This window comes from Lepidochelys kempii, chromosome 3 (genome assembly GCF_965140285.1).
Source record: "Lepidochelys kempii isolate rLepKem1 chromosome 3, rLepKem1.hap1, whole genome shotgun sequence".
Classification (NCBI taxonomy): domain Eukaryota; kingdom Metazoa; phylum Chordata; order Testudines; family Cheloniidae; genus Lepidochelys; species Lepidochelys kempii.
Genome location: NC_136382.1, coordinates 178,054,877 through 178,077,125, shown reverse-complemented (window position 1 = coordinate 178,077,125; position 22,249 = coordinate 178,054,877). Strand labels below are relative to the sequence as shown.

The window sequence follows — 22,249 nt, the reverse complement described above, 5'->3', positions numbered from 1 at the left end:
GCTCCCTATAATCACTACTATACAGCTAGGGTATCAGCATTGCAAGCATCAGCAGTTGGCCAGTAGAGATTTTTACTAAGACACAGCTCCCCAACTCACATTGGCTAGTGACAGTTAAGATACACAGAACCCGTACTTCATTCCCACTAGCACAGCTTCTGTAGGTCAAATTATGCCCCCACAGCCCCCTGTGTACTTACCTTAGCTTTTAATGAGTTTGCCTGAATCATTAACTGTGAAGAGAAATATGTACAGAGGTAGCTAAAGGTATAATTTGGTCCACAGAGTCTTCTACTGGTGATGGTGCATTTGACAGAAACTGAGTATCAGAACCTGGACTGAATAGTATTAAAGCGAATTTCCATTTGCCAAGTAAAAACTTGATATGGAAATTGGTGAAAAATGAAAAAACAATCACACATTGCCTTTTTGGAACACTTCATTGCAATGAAAAAGGCAGTCATGTCAATTTGGGCTTGTATCAACTTTTTCTAGGCAACAGGAAACTGAGGACAGGTGGAAAACAACTGATTCAGATCGTCAGCAAGACACATGCCTCCCGGATCCAGTAACTCATCTCTAGGCTTTTTAAAAGACACGAATCATGCTAAAAATAGGTACTATCAGCAGAATTTTTTTAAAATGATTCAGAGGAAGATAAAAACATTAAAATAAGGTAGGCAAAGCTATTTAAATGCTGTATTCTAAAGCATCAGGGGGCAAAGCCTATACGAAAGATGGTATAGCACATAAAGTTGTGTATTCAGTCCATAATCCTGATTTGGACACAATACCAGCCTTCTATTTCAGTTTAAATCTCAAGGGCAAAAGATGCCCAATAATTTCAGAATATGATGAGCATCTAAATAGGATACATCAGATTACTGGAAATTGGCTCTCAACATATTTTTAAATATAGTTGTAAAAAAATCTGCAGTAAATTAGATAATCTCTGCTTAAAAAGCCAAGTAGTTATCTACTTCAAATAAAAGTTTGTCAGCTGAATGTCAATTATATTTTCAAACTGATTTGGGGCAAACTCTTTAAAATACACGATTTGTTCAAATATTAGGATATATAAAAATGTAAAAAAAATAGGACATAATCCACTACTATTTCTTAAAATGGGATAGCTGTGTCTGACATGTATATCACATTGATTATGGCTATACAACAGTCATTATTTTCCTTACTCTAAGATGCAAAATATAGTTTGGCAGCCAGTTACAAAAACAAAAGGGAGTCAGGGTAGAGAAACATTTAAGCTGCAGTTGGCTAAAACAATGAATGCCAGTGACATCTTAGACTAACAAGGCATGAAGTTACGGGATTCTGGCATTAAGCAAGTTCCATTATTGGCTTACAGCAGTGCATTCGAGGACTCTGGCTCACTCCAGCCAACTATGTACTACATGCTTTTTAGACAAATCCTGGAGCACCACATGAGGTTTCCAGTGGTAGGAGCCTTCAGATGGAATGTTGGGATTATGTCCAAAAAGACCATATGGGTGCCACTTTTTTGGACATGTGCCAAATACTGCATCACCACAGCAGTAGTGGTTTTTATACATTATTCCTACAACACTATTAAATCAAAGACTTTTGGCAAGGATATTGATGGTGGATTTTAAATTAATCTTAACATCTATCTGCATGCATCTGGACAGCACCAATATTTGCTTCCTGAAACCTGTTAAGAATTTACTATCTCTGTAAAATTTTTACAAAGCAATGCTTAAATAGTTTGACACCATATGATGAGTACTAATAAATATGCACCACTTCTGTAACAGAAACCATAAAAGCAAGAGTTCAGAGAGGTAACTATTTATATACCATTCTTGTCTTTCAAAGGAATGATTCTTGAACAGTGACAGAACTGGGGGCATTAGAAAAACTATATAACTTATTACATGGGAAAATGTAATATTTGTACCTGGGAACTTCTCACAAAAGAACAGATGCAATGAAATATTTTTCCTCCCTTCCCTGCCCCCTATGTGATAACTCTGGCAATGCAAAGTTATAGGTTCCTCTATTTTTAGACACGCTAGTCAGGTAAATTTGTTTGTAGCACTAAACGTATGCATAAGAAATATACATTTGTAAGATGAACATAGGTGTACAATTATATATTTATTGTATTTAAGACAAATTATGAAGCACCAAAAGTTTCAGCTTATAGCAGAAGTTGTGTTGACCCTAAGAAGCTAGTTTTATGATTACCGTGATTTGTTATATAAACTTACAAAGAGAACATTTATTTAGCCTGAAAATTAGAGAAAAGTATACATACAAATAATTTGTTAGATACCAATAACCTTAAAGATACATTGTCAGGTTAATTCAGAACTAAAATTTAAGTTTTGTAAAATAAATGATTTCCATAACTAAGAACAATGGAAAAGATTTCAGTGTAATTATTTAAATCCAAATACTCTTCCTATCTGCAATCAAAGCAGTACAGCAACGTGCAAGCAGATGAATTAAGCGTGAAAGTGACTGGTCTATTTTCAGTGCCCAATCTATGTTAATTATAGAAGTAATAGCATAAATGCTGAGCGTGTTTTTTGTTTTTGTTTTTTTAAAAAAGGTTCTGTTATATCCTCAGATCTTAAAATAGGTGAGGAAATTTGTTTTTAACATGATTTTTTTTTAAACAAGAAAATAACCCTTTAATAGTTCAAACATTTAATAAATTTTAGATATTTACACAATATAACATTGGCTTAGTTTCTTTTTTAAAGTTCTCACAGAAATATTTTATTATATTAGAAGTGAGAAACTGCACCAAACTGAGCAAGGCATTTGAAGTTAATCTTTGATGGACACCAACTGATGGCAATAAATTTAACAATTTAAAAGTGTTATAATTGTTAATCTCTGCTTCAGAAGGTTTGAAACGTCAAGTGATGTTTGCTGAGCTGATGTCAACTGTAGTGAAATTATTCATTTTATAACACATTCAGATTTCTCTGATAATCATTGACAGAAAACAGACTAGTTAAGATACAAATTTGGCCATAGCAAAAGAACGAACGACCACCTGTAGAACATAACTGTAGCTTACAATAAAATAAAATGGTCTCCTCTCTCCATTTTGTCAATGTGGGAAATCAAGGTTAAGAGATGAGACTGTTACATACTGGAATATTTTGCTAGCTCTACAAGGGCCTGGCTTAGAGTTGGCTTTTTTTGAAACTTACTCTATGTACTAGCTTGTTTGTAGATACCATCTGATTGGTTTATATATGGTCCATTTTGAGTTTCACAGTCAGCTGTGCCAAACATTGTGGTTTACTTAAAAAGAATGAGAGAAACGAGAAACCCAAGCCAAAATGAAAGCACATACTTTCAAAACTTATATTTGAGTAGTCTAAAATTTTGGGTTATAAAAAGGGACACAAAGTATTGTGGTGGACTTAAAGCACATGCAGTCATGTCCTTTATTCATGAAATTATAAATAGTTTGCTGTTATCTACTAATAATGGAACCTATTATTTCTTTCCTGGGCTAAGCATGCTCACTAGGGGTTCAACCTTGTAAAGTGCTCAGTACATCTAGGACTTACTCAGCACCTTGCAGGATTGAGCCCTATGTGCAGGTTTAATATCAGATAAAGGCTCCCAAACTTTCTGCAAATCCTCAGTAAGAATCAAGTTCACATGAAGGAGCATAAAGCACCCCAGAACTTGATTCAAGAAGCTACATTCAGAATCTTTGCTTGTTCCCAAAGGGTGCAGCAACAGGCAGTTAAAATATTGATTTAATAATACATGTAAATGCAGATGAGGATGATGTTTAGTGCTATCTTGAACAACAATTCCTACCAGATGGTAAGATTAAACAAGTAGGCCTTTTAAAAGATGAACTGCTTCTGAAATCAAAGATTACTACTTGGCAAGCTCTTTGACACTATTCATCCATTATAAAGTCTAAATCACTATTAGAGCTCTCCGTCTGGATCTTTCATTTGCCTCTACTACAGCAACTAGCAATACAGCCCCTATCTATGTGGAACCAAATAATGGACTTTACAGTACTTCAAGAAAATTTTAAGTTATTAAATACTGGCAATTACTATTTAAAACAGTGGTCACCAACCAGTTTATCACAATCCCAGCAGCACAATGGGGCTGCTGCTAAGACAGGCTCTTTCTGCCCTGGCCCCACGCCACTCCCGGAAGTGGCCAGCATGGCCCCGGGGGTGGAGGGGCAGGGGTCTCCCTCCATTGGCTGGGTATGGGGAGCTGTGGCCAATGGGAGCTATGGGGCAGTGCTTGCAGAGAGGGGCAGTGTGTGGAGCCACATGCTGCCCCCCACCCCAGGGACTGCATTGGCCTCTTCCGGGAGCAGCGTGGGGCAGGCAGCCTGCCTTAGCAGCAGAGCCAGCATCTTAACACTCTGCTCCAGCCCAGAGCCAGCACCCCCTCCTGAACCCCAATCCCCTACTCCAACCTGGTGAAAGTGAGTGAGGGATGGAGTGACGGGGGGGTGGTGGGGTGGGAGGGAGAATGGAGTGAGTGGGGCGGGGCCTCGGGGAAGGATAGATCCTGGGATGCCCTTAAATTCAAAAAGTGACCTTGGGCATAAACAGGTTGGAGACCATTGATTTAAATTAAAAAGGTGACATGATGGCAAGTAAACACATTAGTTATTTGCTAAAAATGGGAGGAAACATTGAAATGTTTAATTCAAAACTTAATGCAGCAAACAATAAAAATATGCAACATTACCTGTTATCGTGAAACATGTAATAGGAACACTTCAAATATACATGACAGGAGTTTAAAGCACATTAATGCAAAACATGACTTGATCTTGGTTTTTTTTTTTAAAAAAAACCAAGTTCTAAAAGGAGTTTCTACTTGCTAGAAGCAGTTTGTCCCATATTTTCTACAATAAGAGTATTTTCAGGAGATCTTCATGGAAAGAAATTGTTTAAATACTACTTTTGCCATGGAAGTTCTGATTGCAGTGATATTTGGCAAGCAATTATCCGTTCTGGGTAGGTCTACACAGCAACTGAAACACCCACATCTGGCCAATCCCAGCTGACTCAGGCATGGGCTGCAGGGCTATTTCACTGCTGTGTAGACTTCCCAGCTCGGGCTGGAGCCTGTGCTCTAGGACCCTGCAAGGTGGGAGCGTGCTAGAGACCTGGCACCAACCTGAGCCCGGAAGTCTACGCAGAAGTGAAATAGCCCTGCAGCCTGAGCTGGCTGGTACAGGCCAGCTGTGGGTGTCTAGTTGTGGTGTAGACATACCCGTTGACATTGTGTAACATTAAGGCCAGCTAATATATTTCTGTTTAACAGACACTGTTGCTAAACATACAGGGAACAATCTTTCATAAGAAACGTTATATATTCTATATACGTAACCATTGTGGTGTTCACTATAAAATTTCCATCTCTCAAATTTTAGATGTTAATCTCATTAAAAGTATTCCAATGTACATAATTGAAAAAGTGTGACAAATATATTGTACAAACACTATGAATTCTTCTTAAATGTTCAAAGATTTTCACTAATGCTTCATCATCATGTTTTTTTTCAACTATGGCCAAGATCTTAAGAAGCAAACCCCATGGATGAATCCTTCCATAAATGTCAGAGGTGAGGATTTTTTTATAGGATTGAAGCCCAAATACATATCTGCCCAATAGGACTGAAATTATGCCAGGGTATGTTACCAACCTAAAGAAAGAGATGTTACAGAAGTCGGTTGTCCACATCTTTAAAGAGGGAAATTTTGAAAAGTTATAAAAACAAAATCCAGAAAGTTAAAGATCAAGCAGGCACTTTTATCCTTACATTTTAATTTGTCAGCTACAAAGTCAGTCTAATTTTGTAGCATTCAACACATCAAATGTTTTGCCCCTTTATAATGAAAATAAAGGAACTCAATGTTATTGAAAAATCTGAAACATTAGTACCTTTCAGCACATAGTCAATAGTTAAATCTACTGTAACACTTAAAATCAAATTTAATTTTGAAGATTGTTTTAGAAACTTCAAGTTTGGAAACAACTCTGCCAATAAAATAAACCGTTCTGTACTTTAAAAAAACCTCACTCTAATATGATTTATTGGGGGGAGGGGAGAGGAGAGGTGCAATAAATTGTCTCTACACAGGTAGCACTAATGACTGTTTACACAAATGTAAGAACAAGTTTTCCAATGTTAGTTTTTAAAATTCACAGCATGTAGAGATGGCAGTAGATATAAAGCAAAGAGCAGGTTCCTATTTTGGAACAAAACTTGGATGGGACTTAACATTAGAACTCTATTATTACAAGAGCTATAAAGAAAGCTCATCTGGAATCTAAATCCAAATGAGGGAATACAGAGACACACAGTGAAGGTACACTTAGGTGCAATTTCATGCTGGTGATTTTTTGTTTAATGTAAGTAGCTAGTCTCAGAGCAGATTTTAAACCAAAAGTTGCATATTCATCAATACACACGATCAGAACGTAAGTGACTTAGCACATTTGTACACATGCTTACATAACCTTAGTGAGAAGTATTTACATGTTCAAAAAGTTTCATTTTAACAGTTGAAGTTTAACACATGAAAGCATATCAGCTACTACAAAAAATGCATAATGGGATCAGTTTTCCACAAGCATAAACACATTTTAAAGTACTTTCTGGGTATTTCTAATTAACTCCTTTCAATATGATCTTATGTAGCATTCTTTCAGTCATTACAAAATTGTTTTAATCATTTACTTATCTCTTTGCAGGTGCATTGTCAATTCACAAAAACTATGATGAACTTTTACTCGTACACAATTTTTATGCTCCAACGTAATTGCATACAATACTTAAACAAGTTCAGATGAAGTTCTCAAATACTTTGGTTTAAATCTTAGTTGGGGATAAATATTTGATGCAACAGAAATCACGTCCTCCACCTTAACTTTGCTGAAGAAATGAAGACATTGACAGCATTCTTTGGTAAAAATACATTTGGGGCATTTTGTATGTATGTGCGTTTATCAAGAAGTGGTCTCAGTGATGACTGCTGTAAATTGATAGTACAACAGTCAGTTATTCCTGATTTAGCGAGGAATATCAAAATTAACTTAATTTAGTAATCAACTATAATTGGCTGAGACAGCATCTGCAACTACAACAGGGGAATCAATAGTACTGTTGAAAAGAATTGTTTTTTATCACTTATCTTTTGTTATAAATACTTGTAGCCAGTCTATTATTTAGCAGTGACTATAGAAACATTGTTAGGATTCTGAAAAGTCACCTAACAGAGTCAAAGATGAACCAATATTTAACTGCACAGTATTTGTGCATCAACTACAATATGTACTAGGTAAAGGATATTAAAAAAAATTCAGTTAACTGCTACAAGAGAAGCTAGGCAAATATAAAACAGATCAGATATACAAGTATAACACTGAACATACTGTACTTTATTAGCACAAAAAAGCCATAACAAGGCACAGCAAGCAGAAAAATACACAGATAGAAGGGTTAGTGTTGCATACAAGAATAAACTTTCTTGTATTTGCAGCCAAAAGGTTCCCTAACTCACACAGTCACTGCCATGGAGAAGTAACAACATACCGTAGCAGCTGGTAAAGAAACTAGGGAGCACTTATTAAGTGGTACAAAAACTTTTAAAAAGGTGGTTGGAGATTCCAACACAAGTTTAGTGCAAAAATGTCAAGGACAGAACAGTTGGAAACTGTTAAGTGAATCAAACTTATTTAATCAATTTAATACTGGAAACTTCTGTCCAATATTAAAAATAAATGGAGTCAAACTTAGAATTTCAATTCCAAGTAGATTGTTCACATGGTATCAGCACATACCATTCTAAATATCACAAAAAGGTGCTAAATGGAAAAATGTTATTTACAAATAAAAATAATAGTACCTTTGAAACCTGCTATTTAGTGCAGGTTAGTCTTTTTTTTGTTTAGAAACTGTATTTAAGTTTCAGAGTAACAGCCGTGTAAGTTGGTATTCGCAAAAGGAAAAGGAGTACTTGTGGCACCTTAGAGACTAACCAATTTATTTGAGCATGAGCTTTCGTGAGCTACAGCTCACTTCATCGGTTATAATTCAGCTATGAACACTTTCAGCATAAACAATGTTAAATAGTGTTTTAAATTAAACATTTCTCCTCAACGTCATTTGCAACTGTGACAGATAGTTGTCAGGTCACTAATTCTTATATTTAGTTTTTAGCAAAGTTTACAGACTGGTTAACTAATGGCAATAATCAAATTTAAGCAGATTTTCATTTTTTTTAAATTTCAAGTAGCAGGTATTTAACTGCCTGTCCAAGATTGTATTAATCTTACTAATAATGTCACTTAAATCCATGAATGTTTTAAAGAGAAGTCCACTTCTGATCAGACATATTCAAGCCCTCATCTTTAGGAAACCTGGTGCACTAACTGTGATTAATTTTTAGTATAAAAAAATTCTTAATGGAACACAGGCTGCTCATGCTGCTAAACTGCATTTTGAAATGTTTTATTTATTAACATTTGGAAACTTGTTTGAAGGGAACAATTAAACTTTTCAAAGGAGGAAAGATTCTGTTGAAAAAATTTAAACACTACTCAAATCATTAAAATGTTCAACCAATAAAAAATTAACGTTTGTTCTTTAGCATTAGATGGAATGCCCCATAGTTGCTTCACCCAATTACTACAGCTACAAAAAAGGAAAACATTTAGAAGTTAGCAAATTATTTTTATGTCGGTCTTAATGAAAAACATGTCGCTTTGTCTCTTATTGTTTCAAGAGGCATCGCAACTTGATTTGTGTAACAGCAGACAGCATCTGACATGATACTAAACATCAAGCTTAAATACGGTATTGCAAAAAAGCTGATGTGCTTGCTGAGTTAAACTAATGCACACAAAAAAATGCATATTCTAGCAAGCCTGCTGGGGACTTTAGATTCTGTTTACTTTGTCTTAATAGGTTCCCGTTCCAACCATCGCACCCTAACTTTTTGTTTATAGTGATATTCCTTTAGAAAGTCTTGCAACATTGATGGTAAAGGAAGGCCATCAATTCCATCATACGTAGTGCACCTGCAGATTACTGCCCGGCAGATATACTGCAGACTAAAAGGAAAAGTCCTGTTCAGAGATACAGTAAGTAATGGTTCAAAAAACATGCAAGAGCTAGGGTCTTTATAATGTTCTAGAAGTCCTGTAACAGTGGAGGAGTGAAATACACAGGGATCATGAGCGTCAAAACTAAAATTGTGATTCCATTGCTCAATACGTGCATGGAGGGATCTGTTGTAACGACGGAAGCTCACAGAGAAGAGGTAGTCCTCTTGTGCAGAATCCCTGAGCAAAAAAGTGCCTTCAGGTTTGCCTTCCAGAAGTGCCTCCGCCTCATAGCGGTCCATCACACCCCAATAACATGGGTTACCTGTTATTTGAAGTAAGTCTGGCACAAGGCAGTGTATGTAATCAATCTGAGTATGTACTTTCCAAGCCCCTTGTCTGCTGCTATGGCCATGGCTCTCTCCAGACACCTGACGTTGCTTTTGCCTGCGTGACTGCAAGCAGAGGGTTGTTGTGTCCTCTTCAGAATCACAGTTTCCCTGTAGTGCTGCACTATTGTCCCCTGTAAGCTCAGTCATACCCGGGGCTAACTTTGGTCCCAGTTTATATAATGGATTAACCTGTGCTGTAGCTTCAAATGTATGTATTTGGGCATTAGGAGGGGGGTCAACCCCTTCTTCAATACTAAGCCTACGTCTTTCTCTAAGTCTATCTTCTTCATCTTCTGCAGAAATCAAGGAAGGATCAAATGTATCAAAAAAAGTTGAATGAGGGCTCACAGGAGCTGTATGTTGCTTAATCAGATGCCACTTTTGGGCAAGATCAGATCCAGCAGGGAAAGGACATTTCTCAAGCATTAATTCAGAGAGATGAATCTTTCTTTTATTAGAAAAGAGAGGTTTGGACTGTTTGCTATAAGTTCTCATGGGAAAACATAGCCCAACGGTATCCTGAAGTCGCTGTCGCAGAGTACGGCTACCTACAGTCCTGTTTGATACGCTGTCCGTATCATGAACGGAGCTCACACCGTATCTTCGCTCCCGCCTTTGCAAGCCGCTTCGTGTTCGACCAAATCTTTTATCATTATCCAAGGAGCTCTGGGTTTTCGTAGAACAGGAATGTTTCTTTTTCCCACCCCAAGGAGCATGCCGAGAGTAGGAATCCCTTCGTGCAAGTCTCGTTCCTGTGGCAACACACGAGTCATTATCTTTCTCAATGCTTATTTCGACAATTTGAGGGATGTCAGTGACACAATTCTGATTTCTCCTCACTGAATTCTTTGAAGGACTTAAACCTAGTTGTAAGGCAATGTTCTCTCTTAAAGGGCTGCTTGGTTGCTGTGGAGCCAAATCGGGTACATGGATCCTTCTCTCTTTAACAGATGAGCATCGAGTGGAGTCTACATCTATGTTTTCATTTCGGTTTCCACCTTCATGATTGAAGAGATTCTGGCATCTGTATTTGAAGTTGTTCCACATCTTTCCCACTTGATCCATGGATTATGTTACCTAAATTCAAAGAGGGGATGAAGAGATTTTAAATCAAAAAGTTAAAAAAATTAAAAATAAAAAGACACCTATTCAATTAACAAAACAAAACCCTTCAAACGAGTCAGTCAGAGGTATGGAGAAGATCTAGCTCCCAGCTAACTATAACAGTTACAGGGCCTGCACAGTTCTGTAGCGCTATCTGCATTGCAGTGTTTGCACATTCAGAAACAGAGCATAGAAAAGAAAAGAATGCAGTCAAGCACACGCGACTAGTTTCCAAAAAAAATGTGCAATAAAGAACATCTCACCTTACAAAAAGGCCCCCCACCTCGCCAATATAGCCAAAAGCCCACAAAAGCATTAATGGAGGAAACAAGCATAATGGTAAGTTTTCCATTTTGGTATTTATATTTGATGGGCACTTAAACATCCGTATAGAAAACCATGGAAGAACTATATAAAGCCACTATTGCAGAGGTTAATTGTGTATTCAAACCTAGTTTGTTATTTACATTTTTTAATTACAATATATTTAGAAGTTTCCAAGTCTTTATTTTGAGTGTCATATATTAGGGGGGGAGGGATAGCTCAGAGGTTTGAGCATTGGCCTGCTAAACCCAGGGTTGTGAGTTCAATCCTTGAGGGGGCTATTTAGGGATCTGGGGCAAAAATTGGGGGATTGGTCCTGCTTTGAGCAGGGGGTTGGACTAGATGACCTCCTGAGGTCCCTTCCAATCCTGATATTCTATGATTCTATGATTCTAACTGACTCCCTAGAGAAACTGTAGTAAAACAAATAATGAAAAATTAAGGATAAAGCCAGTGAGTAGACTCCAGTAGAGCAGTTATGAAATCAGGCACAAACACACTTTCCATCCCTGAAAGAGCAGTGGCCCTCTCTGCAAAAACAGTTAGATTCACAAACTAAACTGAAAAGTAAGGCCATGGTACAGAAAGTTTCAAGCTGTATTTGATAGACATGAGAACTCCAACTTCAAAATTCAAAGTTTTGATAGTAAGACTACAAAGCAGACAAGAGTCAATTCCCATGAGAAGCAGCAAGATACTCACAAAAGCTTATAGTTAGAAGTTGACTCCTAGGCATTTCATAGTTGAGGCTTTGCTTAACAAAAACCAGCATTTCTCAGTGATTATTTAAAAAAAACAAAAAGAAGTGGGAAAACCATGGAACTTCTGTTTTTACCTGTAGCATTATACAGAACTAGCTCTGCAGAGGGAGCAAGAGGTCATAGCCGGCCATTCTCCAAAACACTGTCAAAAACTAATACAAATATTAGCAGCATCCACACTGCAGTTGCTGCTTTAAAAGCCAAAATTGATAACCTAGAATCAAGGCATGAAGAACATGGGAGCTGTCTGGAATATTTTTATGAATCATATGTTCATTTAGTTTGATTGCTATTGTATTGTTTGCTACCAAAGAGTTAATTTCTACTACACTGGGCAGAAAGACAATGGCTTTATTCAAAAGATAATACAAGTATCAAGTCTCTCTGGTGACTCCAAGGAAAGGAGGAATCAAGGTGGAAGAAAATGGGAACAAAGGACATGAGAAGCGGACTCAGGAGGTCCAACTCTCCAAGGGAGCAGGGGGAGGCTGGGCTCTGGCTGCCCTGCTTGCTTTCTTGTCAATTTCATGGCTCCACTGGAACTGTGAAATTGACAAGAGATCTAACAGCCAAAGTAAGTAACACTGTGTCCACACAGACACTGCGTAGCCCTAACTACATGAACGTAAGCCTCTTGTGGAGGAGAAGTTATTATGTCAATGTAGTATGGCACTTAGGCCTGGTCTACACTGGGGGGTGGGGGAAAGAGAATCGATCTAAGTTATGCAACTTCAGCTACCTGAATAATGTAGTGAACACATTGTGAACACATTGAACACATTGTGGTGAGTCAACGGCTGACGCTCCCCTGTCAACTCCACCTGCGCCTCTCACTCCGGTGGAGTACCAGAGTCGACGGGAGAGCGCTCGGGGGGCGGAAGGGGGGGGTTTTCAATTTATTGCGTCTAGACTAGACATGACAAATCGACCCCCGCTGGATCGATCACTGCCCGCTGATCCAGCAGGTAATATAGACAAGCCCTTACATTGGTGGGACAAGACTGTAGTGTACACTCTGATGTAATTAGGTCAATGTAAGCTGCCTTACGGTGACCTAACTGTGCAGTGTAGACCGAGTCCTAGAAATAGCAGCCTTGAGAAACAGACACAGGGTCTACAGAGAAAGACTAGCTTGGTCCACAAAAGAATTGGAAGTTTGGGGAGCAAGGAGGGGAGGTTGTTATACGAAGGCTAAGCTGGGCCTACCTAAATTTGGAGGAAAATGCTAAATTTAGCTAAGACAATGGGTAGTTAGGCTTGTTGTTTTAACCTCTCTCTGATTTAAAAAAAAATTATAGGAACTTAGCAAATAAGCTACTCTCTGCAACTGCATTTTGATACTGTTCACAGCTCCCTGAGGGAAGTCTTTAGCAGGAGCCAAATCCAATTGGACCCGCTAGGTAACAAGATTGGTAAACAGGGGTGTTTGTAGCCTGGAGACCCAGCCTAAGAATGGGATGAGTCAAGGGATTCTCCTCAGGGAAGTACAGGCATGGGCCTGTATCTTGAAAGAGCTGCTCACAGAGACATTGAGTCAGGGGTCAAATGTATAGTTTAACCTTGTGTCACAGTTCCAGAGTAACAAACTTGGAGCACCCTACTGGCTGCTGTGGGAGTCCCAAGCAACAGGAACAGAAGCTTCTGCTAAAACATCTTGAGAAGGAATAAAAAGAGCAAATCAGTAGTCTTCATACAACTTCATAAAAAGAAAAATATAAGCATTGAGTGGAGATTCTGGAAAAATAAAATTAGAGCTAAAATGTTAATACTTATTAGGCTCCCTGAAATTTCTGGAACAAACTATCTAAAACACTGAGTCCCCAATGCTTGGCAACTACATAGTGCTAAAGATCCAACCTAGTAAAAGAGCATAAAAGGAGAGAAAACAAAGATCACTGAGAAAGGAGAGACATCACTGTTTATCATTATGGACATAGATGACAATGTTAGCGGCTGCTATGAAAGCGAAGAGATAGTTTAAGAATCATAGAAGATTAGGGTTGGAAGAGACCTCAGGAGGTCATCTAGTCCAACCCCAACTAAATCATCCCAGCCAGGGCTTTGTCAAGCCAGGCCTTAAAAACCTTTAAGGATGGAGATTCTATCACCTCCATAGGTGACCCATTCCAATGCTTCACCACCCTCCTAGTGAAATAGTTTTTCCTAACATCCAACCTAGACCACCCCCACTGCAACTTGAGACCATTGCTTCTTGTTCTGTCATCTGCCACCACTGAGAACAGCCTAGCTTCATCCTCTTTGGAACCTAACCTAAAGAAGATCCTATAAACTTCTCCCCTTATTTAAGCCTGACAGAATAAGGCACAAAGAGAAGGGAACAGGTCCCTTTTCAGAAAGTCTTTAAAACAGGAAGACTTTTTACCTTAACTTCAGGCCAAGCATACAGAAGAAATGTTTATGAGGGTGCAATGAATTCAGAATTGCATTTTCTAAGCAAGCTGATTTATGAAGATACCACATGGGAAGTTGTCCAGGATTCAAAACGATACAGAGCTAGAGAGAGTGGCATCTTTTACTTCCTGTAAGGCTATTAGTCAAGTCATGTAAACTAAAATGGATAAGTCTGATGTGTTTGAAATTTCTTGTAACTACTATGTGAGCTGCAAGTTCCTCCCTATAGCTATCTCTGAAGTGATTGCAGGTATGCAGAAAGTGTACTCTTTTGAATTGGTGCTCTGAGAATTAGGTCCAGAGATTATTTGCTTCTAAGTGGTGTTAAATATAATGGATACCCTTCTTACTCAGAAAAGACATATAAACCACTATGTCCTGTCTTGAGACTGTATCTCACCATGTATGTTCTGGACTCCTTCCAAGCTGCGGATAACATGATTACTATAAAAAGAAAGACAGTTAAATGATATTTTGAGTAGGTTAAAATATATATTTTTACCTAGAAATTTAAGATTTGTCACCAGACTATCAAGAGACTTTACAATAAAGTATATTTAAACTTATGTATGCAACGGCTTATGTTCAGACAGTTTATCATACCAAACAAAAACCTTGAAGGCTTTTCCTTTTTTAAGTCTGTTAATACTTGTAGTGAGACAGGACTTTGCAGAAGATCCCAAAATAAATCTTTTTAAACAGATCAAGGCTAGAAGCATCTGGATCCTTGAGGCTTCTAAAGCTGTGGACATACTTGTATAGACCTTGTGGGAAATGTTGCTATACATTTGGTCTCACATCTAAAAGCAGTGATTCCCAAGCTCTGGTCTACAGAAGCACTTGGTGGCTTGAAGAGCTAGCTGATCACTTGATGCTGGCTCTCCTTATTTCCAGCTGCTACATCACATCAAAAGGCAGCTAAAAATATATACTTTCCTACTGTTACTCTTCCAGGTAAGCAACTGCTATAGTTGCCACATGGATGTTATTCATTGTAAAGCAGAGGGGATGGTGACCCATGCACTTAAAATATGGCAAGGAAGGTTAGCCACAAGAAAAATCTATTTAAGATGAGGTCACAGTATACTATGAAAGTTTAGGGGTGGGTTTTCCAAAATGATGGTATATGTTTCATTTCTGGTCTCCAAGAATCGGTAAGAGGATTTCAGGAGGAGAACAGTACTCAATACTCTCAGCTGCTAGATAGAATTTTAATGGCAACAGGCAGGACTAACAACTGAATGATTTAATCTACTGATTCCTCACCCCAAACCCCCAGCCTGTAGTAGTAAGAGTGAACTTAAAATATTACTGAATTACAAGGGAATTATTTGAATAAAAGGCAGATTTACCAGAATTAGGAATGTGGCATAGCAATTAAAGAATCAAAAAGATATGAATATTCACAGATGGGGCTATGGACCAGAGTGATTAAAAAGACCAGATTTTCAAAAGCGCTAAGCATCTTCACTTCCCATTTACTTGAGTGGGAGCTGAGGTTGCTCAGCACATCTGAAAGTCAGGCCACCAGTGAAAATCTTAAAGTTTTTCCAACACATCCTTCCCCCAAAACAACCCCTCCAAAGAACCACAAATATAAAATAGTGGTAAAACCTGGATTAAACTGTTGGACAGAAAACCTGTTTAAATATAAAACTATCAAAAAAGTGCGAGACAGACAGGTTTTTATGAATTTTAAAGAGAATGCATATCTGCCTTACACAAATGAAAGTCCTATGTTACTTAAAACATTTGCTCTACTGAATACATTTGGCAGAGAGGCTGATTACACACTGTTTTAATTCATTAAAATCTAAAAAATGCATGGCATCTTATCTTGAAGCTTTGGATTTAACAATATTTTTATTTAAACCTTACCTGTCTCCCCTTCATTCTTCAAACCTGCTCCAAAAGGTGAAGGAGCAACTCACTTCCTATAAGTTATCAACACTATTAGCTGCTTTGACATAGGCCTGCTCTACAAGCCTTTCTGAGACCACCATGCAGAATGGCTACTTTGGTAACCCATCTTAGCTAATTGAAGAGAGTTTTTGGAACTTGAGCACTTATCAGAGTTAAAGTTTTGTGTCCCATACTGGAACAAGGCTCAAGTCTTTCTTCAAATAGTATTTAAAGCCAGATTCAAATAATTTCAGATGCTTAATTTTAAAGTTCAACAGATTTTCTGTTTCCAGGGTTTCCTGGGCTGCCACTACATTGACAAAACATGGATTACTTCTTCAGCAGCTCAAAAGCCATCTCCATAAAAAGTTAACATTGCCAGTAGTGTTTTTTTTTTTTTTTTTTGCTGGGGTGTAAAACACCACTCTACAATTTGCCAGAACTTGCTAATCTTTTGGAATGTACTTGCTATCTGTGATCTTCACTGCAGTGCAGTACAGTTTTTAAACAACCCTCAAATACCTTTTATAAAATAGATAAGCAAGAGGATTATTTCTACTACACTTCCTTGAGTTTTCACTACCTGTTATGTGTAGTCATTTACACCTGTGTAAAATGAGCACACAGTGAGTATAAAATGTTAGCATCATAATGTTTCACTGTAATGTCATGTTTTACTCCCACTTTGCACAAGTGCATACAGATGTAAGTGTGACATTCTATACCTTGGGGGACCGCCCTGTAATCTCCATATTCCTCATTTATATATAATTGTGATCTTGCAGATAAAGCAGGTCGTGTCAGATATCAGGGGAAAGATTATGATCTGCTGAAAGTTATTTTTCTGTCCATACAGGTACAGCATTAATGGACATGAAATTATGAGAATTGTGTTGTATAGTTGTCACTAAAACATGCTGTAAGTTGGAGAATCAGCCAGATATTAGCTCCCCAGAGGCAACAGCAAAGTAACCAATGCCCAGGCAGGGTGTCAAAACAACCCATCACCAGCCATTGTCCAGCAAGGGAGCTACAACTCAGTGACTCACCTGCATGAGACCACACAAGGGAAATTGCTCAACCTTGCCTGGGGACTCAGCACTGCCCGCCAGACATGCCTCAACTTGTATTCTCCAAGCACATGGACGAAGGGTATAAAACAGAACACAGCAGACCCATGCTTTGCCTTTCTCCTGCCCCTAACTATGCTGCAAGCAAACAAGACTGTTAGGAGTCCTGCCAGATCATGTCCTAATTCTTATGGATTGTTCTCTCAATCCTTTTCTGTAATTAGTTGCTACACCAGCTGTAACTACTATGAAAATTCTGTGCTAAGTTTGTTTATCCCGTTGTCTGTCAAAAAGGTGCAAGTTTACCTGACTCCAATTAGTTGAGATGGGAAATAAAATTTGAACTGAAAGTACAAAGATTGTATACTGTATCATGTCCACAAAAGCCAAAATAACTTACCTCAATGTAATCCTAATATAGAGAACTGTGCATATTGAAAAAAGGCAGAGTTTTAGTTCTTGTATTTCTCAGTCACATGATAACTATTTCAAACTCTGGTAAAGCAACTTCTCATAAGTCAATTCTAAAAACATATCTATATTTACACTAAACATGGATCAGGTTACAAGTGACAGATTGTTATGGCTTTGTTGCATCAGAAAAATTAATCTTCTAAAAAAAATTGTACAAGGGTTCAATACAAAAGTATGCCAAGTGGAATAAAATGCTTAACGGCACTGTAGCAAATCATTTTAGGGTTGGCAAGGCAGGGATGAAATAGTATGGCTCAACTGCTTCACCTATGCCCCCCAATGAGTGCGTTGACAAGTAATAGCTGAAAAGCACAATGATACCAAAACAAAGCAAAGTGTTTGATATGGAGGCTCTCAAAAACCTAGTTCCAAGAACCACATACAGTAAGATCTGAGATATGAAAAATGGGCTAAACTCTTCTTAGATTGGTGGTGCACAATTACTTCCCAAGGGTATGCCTGAACTGGGAACACTACAAAGAATGACAATGCTCAGTATTCAAGACAAAATAAAAATTCCCTATTTACCTACTTTCATCTTTAGTTTTTCCACAGCAGACAACACAGGTGACCACAGATTTCCTTCCCCCCACATACAAATTAAAAAATTTGTCCTTGCAGAATTACACTACATTTTTAATTTAGTTTGCTAATTCCCAGTAAGGAATGAGGAAAGGAATCAGCATGCTCCCTACTTTATCTAGCATGATTTTTTTAAAAAATAAAGCACTATATGGGAGTTATTTGACTGTCCTCTGCAGTATCCAGATTGTATAAAACTTAAAACTGCAGCTAAAATCTTTATTACAGTCACATGGCAGAAACCTGATAGGAACAGTCCAGGGACTCAGGTCTTTTTTCCTTTTTTGGGGGGTGGGGGGAGAGGGAGAGGAATCAGCCCACTTTTATTAAGGTGCTTTACTTAGAAAACTTTGGCCTGTATGGCTAAGCTGCTTGAAAAAGCCTTCACATGATTTGCCTCAAACACCCCTCCAATCTTGGGTAACAAGGAGAGTGGAAAGGTAAATGAAGGAAGAAACAGACAGGTTATCTAAAGTGTGACTGAAGAAAGGAGGAAGAGGCTGAAATTGAAACTTATGAAACAGCAAGTTCCTTCCCCACTCTCAAATTCCAAAAATAATGAATCACTGTTGCAATATTGGTGACACAATGACAAAACATATATGCAAGTTCATATCCTTCCAAAACAAATAATTGGTTGTTTTAAGAGCAGTGGTCGCCAACCTTTTTAAGCACAAGATCACTTTTTGAATTTAAGTGCAACCCAGGATCTACCTCAAAGAAAATGTACAAATAACAGTAATCACACAAACCTAAATACCCTTGCCCCACCCCTTCCCCAAGGCCCCATGCCACTCACTCCATTCCCTTCCCCACCCTCACTCACTTTGACCAGGCTGGGACAGGGGGTTGGGGTGTGGGCTCTGGGCTGGGGCTGAGAGGTTCGGAGTGTGGGAGGGGCTCTTGGCTGAGCCTGGTGCAGGAGGTGGTTCAGGGTGCAGGCTCTGGGAGGGGGCTGAGACAGGAGGTTGGGGTGCAAGAGGGGATGCGGGCCCTAAGAGGGAGTTTGCATGCAGTGGGGAGTTCGGGCTGGGGTATGGGAGGGGTTTGGGGTGCAGGCTCCAGCGAGGTGCCGCTTAGCTCAGGTGGCGCCCAGGCAGCAGCACAGTGGGGCTAAGGCAGGCTCCCTGCCTGACCTGGCCCTGCTCCCAGAAGCAGCTGGCATGTCCAGCAGCAGCTCCTGGATGGGGGAAGGGGGCACACGCTGCCCGTCTGCAGGCACTGCCCCCGTAGCTCCCATTGGCCGCAGATCCCCATTCCTGGTCAATGGGAGCTGCAAGGGTGGTGCCTGCAGGTGAGGGCAGCACGCAGAGACCTCCTGCCTCCCCTGCCAGGGGCCCACAAGAATGTGCCAGCTGCTTCCGGAACTGGCATGGGGCCAGAGCAGGCAGGGAGCTTGCCTTAGCCCTGCTGCGCTGCAGGACTGTTAGCAGCCAATCTCCCAGTTCAGCTACAGGAAGGTTGGCAACCCTAGACTGAGATAGACTACCAGAAGCTCCAAGATTGACCAGTTGATTGTGATCTACTGGTTGGTGACCTCTGTTTTAAGAGGAACTCTCTGCTTTACTTGAAAGTGATACTTTGTATCAAAAACAAACAGTCTCTGAAGATAGGGTTATTTAAACTGACAAATTTCCGAACTTACATAGTCTCCTAGCCAACCATAGCTGCTATAAAACAAACAGAGGGAAGATGTCTCTTACAGAGGTTTCATGAGGGTCTTGTAGGACCAGTTTGAGACACCACTGATTTTTTTTTAAGTGTAAGCAGGGTCTGAGTGAGCTCTCCCCTAACAGCTAGCTGGGAGGTGGAGAGACTTCAGGAGCAAACTGTATTTCTATGAACACACCTACTCTGCCTCGATATCCAGCAGATAGAACTGTGTTGCTCAAAATGATCAACTTTGGCTGGTGTTGGGTTACAAATCACTTTAGTACTAAATGCAAGGGTAGTGAAAGGTTATCAATGTAGTTGTCTTTGTTGTATGACTAAAGCGGAGCAGAACAGTGCTTAACCTGTCCTGATTGAGGAGGTCACCTTCAGCTGAAAGGACCTCGCTAAGCCAGGGGCTCAAACGCCAGACCCCTGTGAAAGTAAGAGGGGTGGGGACAGGTGTCTCAGCCAGAAAGTTTGGACTCTGCCTAAGGGTCCCTGGTCTGGTTTAACCTGTTACTCCCCTCTGTTCTATGGAGCCTATTTAGCTCTAACTTTTGAGCCTTTTGTTATGTTAAGTGCTTACTAGAGCTGAAATCACTTGTGGTGGGACAGCATTTCTGCCCACCCTGCTTCAGGTTCCCCCAAGAGCTGACAATCACTAAGAGCTGGGTGAAACCTTAAGAGACTGACTTTCAGAGGTCATAGCAGAAGGCAGCCAGCAGGAGCAGCAAGCAAGCAGCCAGCCGGCGGAGCGGCTGGCTAGAGAAAGTGCAGAGAGAGTGGAGCAAGCAAGGTGTCTTCTTCCCTGGGAGGGAGGTGAACTCACACAGATGCACCTCTGAACCCTTGGTCCTCACTGACCAAGGACATCTACAGTGAGTGGGGTGTGGTGAAGGACAGCTCCACCTGCTGCTGCTGTAGCGACTCTGCTGCCAGCCACACCGGCTGCTGCCAGAGCGTCCCCAGGGCCATTTGCACTGGCCGCTGTTCGGGCGGCCCCCAGCAGGAGCACCCACTGCTCAACGGTGGCCCCTTGCGCTGCGCCCCTCCCCCCCCCCCAAGATTTAGTCAGGGGTATTTATACTATAAATCCTGGACAGGACACTTTTATTAAAAATATCCATGACTAAATCGTAGCCTTAATCATGGTTCAGGGGATGATCTCTGTCCACTACAGACTTTCCTAAGAAATTCTTGTGTTTTAATCTAGGTCCTTCTGTACCACTGCATCTCAGTCTACTCAAAACAGTTACTTAAATCTGTACTAATGTAACCCTTCTGCCAGGTGGAGTAGGCCAGTCAAACAAACACCATAGCAAAAACGTTTCACATCCTGTGATTGTGTTAATGCACCAGTTTTTGCAGCTAGTTATGAATTTTTATTGGATCATGCAGTAGAGCATAGTAAGGTACTTAATATGGAAGAGAGCGGTACAGGACTCAAATAATGTTTTGTGTACTGCAATGTTAAAGTTTCTTAGCATTTAAACTGCTAAAATTAAAAAAAAATGAGGGGGAAGGAGGGAAACACAGTGCAAGTCAAGTATAGACACCCTTTTGATGACCTTTACAAAAGTCACAACTATACTGAGGATAACTAACTATCTACTGGAGTTTTCTCATAGCATGGTAGAATTTATTTCTACTTCCATTAAGGTCACCAAGAAAGTTTATTCTTTTACCAAGAAGATAAAAATACAAATATGCTTCATAACCTGAGGCAAAAAAAAGTTACCTGCAACAATGGTTTGTTCATACTTATTAATTTCAAGAACTTGCTTACCGCCACCACTCCCGCCAACAACAAAAGAGGATGGATACCTTAATGCCTGTGCCTTAACAGCCCAGAGTTGGGGGTGGGAAGGGAAAATGGAAGAAGTAGGTCAGCTTCCTATTGCATTTCATGGACTAGATTGGTAGAATTATCTGGAATCGTCTATTCAATGTCAGAATGGTCCAATAGCTAACATATGTCAGTAACCTGATGGAGGTATAACAAACATGTTTTGACAAGGCAACAGAAAGCTAATTTCAAATCAGATATTTGATCTAGTCCCTCTTCTGTAATACTGGTTTCAGAATTATGGGGAAATACTTCTGCTGGCACAATTTAAAAGATTGTGAGCAAGTATTGTACAGGGCACAGCTTTGGGAAAACTCTTAAATGAGAAGTTTGGTAAGCAAAAATCTTTAAAAATATGAAAAATTAAATTAAATTTTCCAGTCAAAAAAACAGTAAGATTTCAGCTGTTCTGATGGATGCAGAGAAGTTGAGCGGAGTTTCATTTTTAATAATGCTGTTATTTTTTCACTTTTCAATATGATCACAGCAAACAAGATAATAAAAATTTAACACAGTCACCATCTGTAACACACAGCATAACATTAACATACATCTGCAAAAACCATTACACAGTTCCAATGTACGTCTCTGAACAGCAATGGTGTTAAAGTTCTTCAACTCAGA

At 39.4% G+C, this 22,249-nt stretch overlaps 1 protein-coding gene across 2 annotated transcripts in view; it reads right to left on the bottom strand.

Annotated features, from left to right (window-relative positions):
* Window positions 1-6,379: 6,379 nt before the first annotated feature.
* Window positions 6,380-22,249, bottom strand: part of SOCS5 (suppressor of cytokine signaling 5) — a 47,953-nt gene continuing 32,083 nt past the window's right edge. The window contains exons 2-3 of one of the 2 annotated variants that reach the window (XM_073339136.2): window positions 14,499-14,542; window positions 6,380-10,574 (exon numbers count right to left, since the gene is read on the bottom strand). In XM_073339136.2, the coding sequence (XP_073195237.1) occupies window positions 8,952-10,562 (1,611 nt within the window). In that variant the 5' untranslated portion in view covers window positions 10,563-10,574; window positions 14,499-14,542 and the 3' untranslated portion in view covers window positions 6,380-8,951. The remainder of the gene's footprint in view (window positions 10,575-14,498; window positions 14,543-22,249) is intronic. The other variant, XM_073339135.2, reaches the window with a different exon arrangement.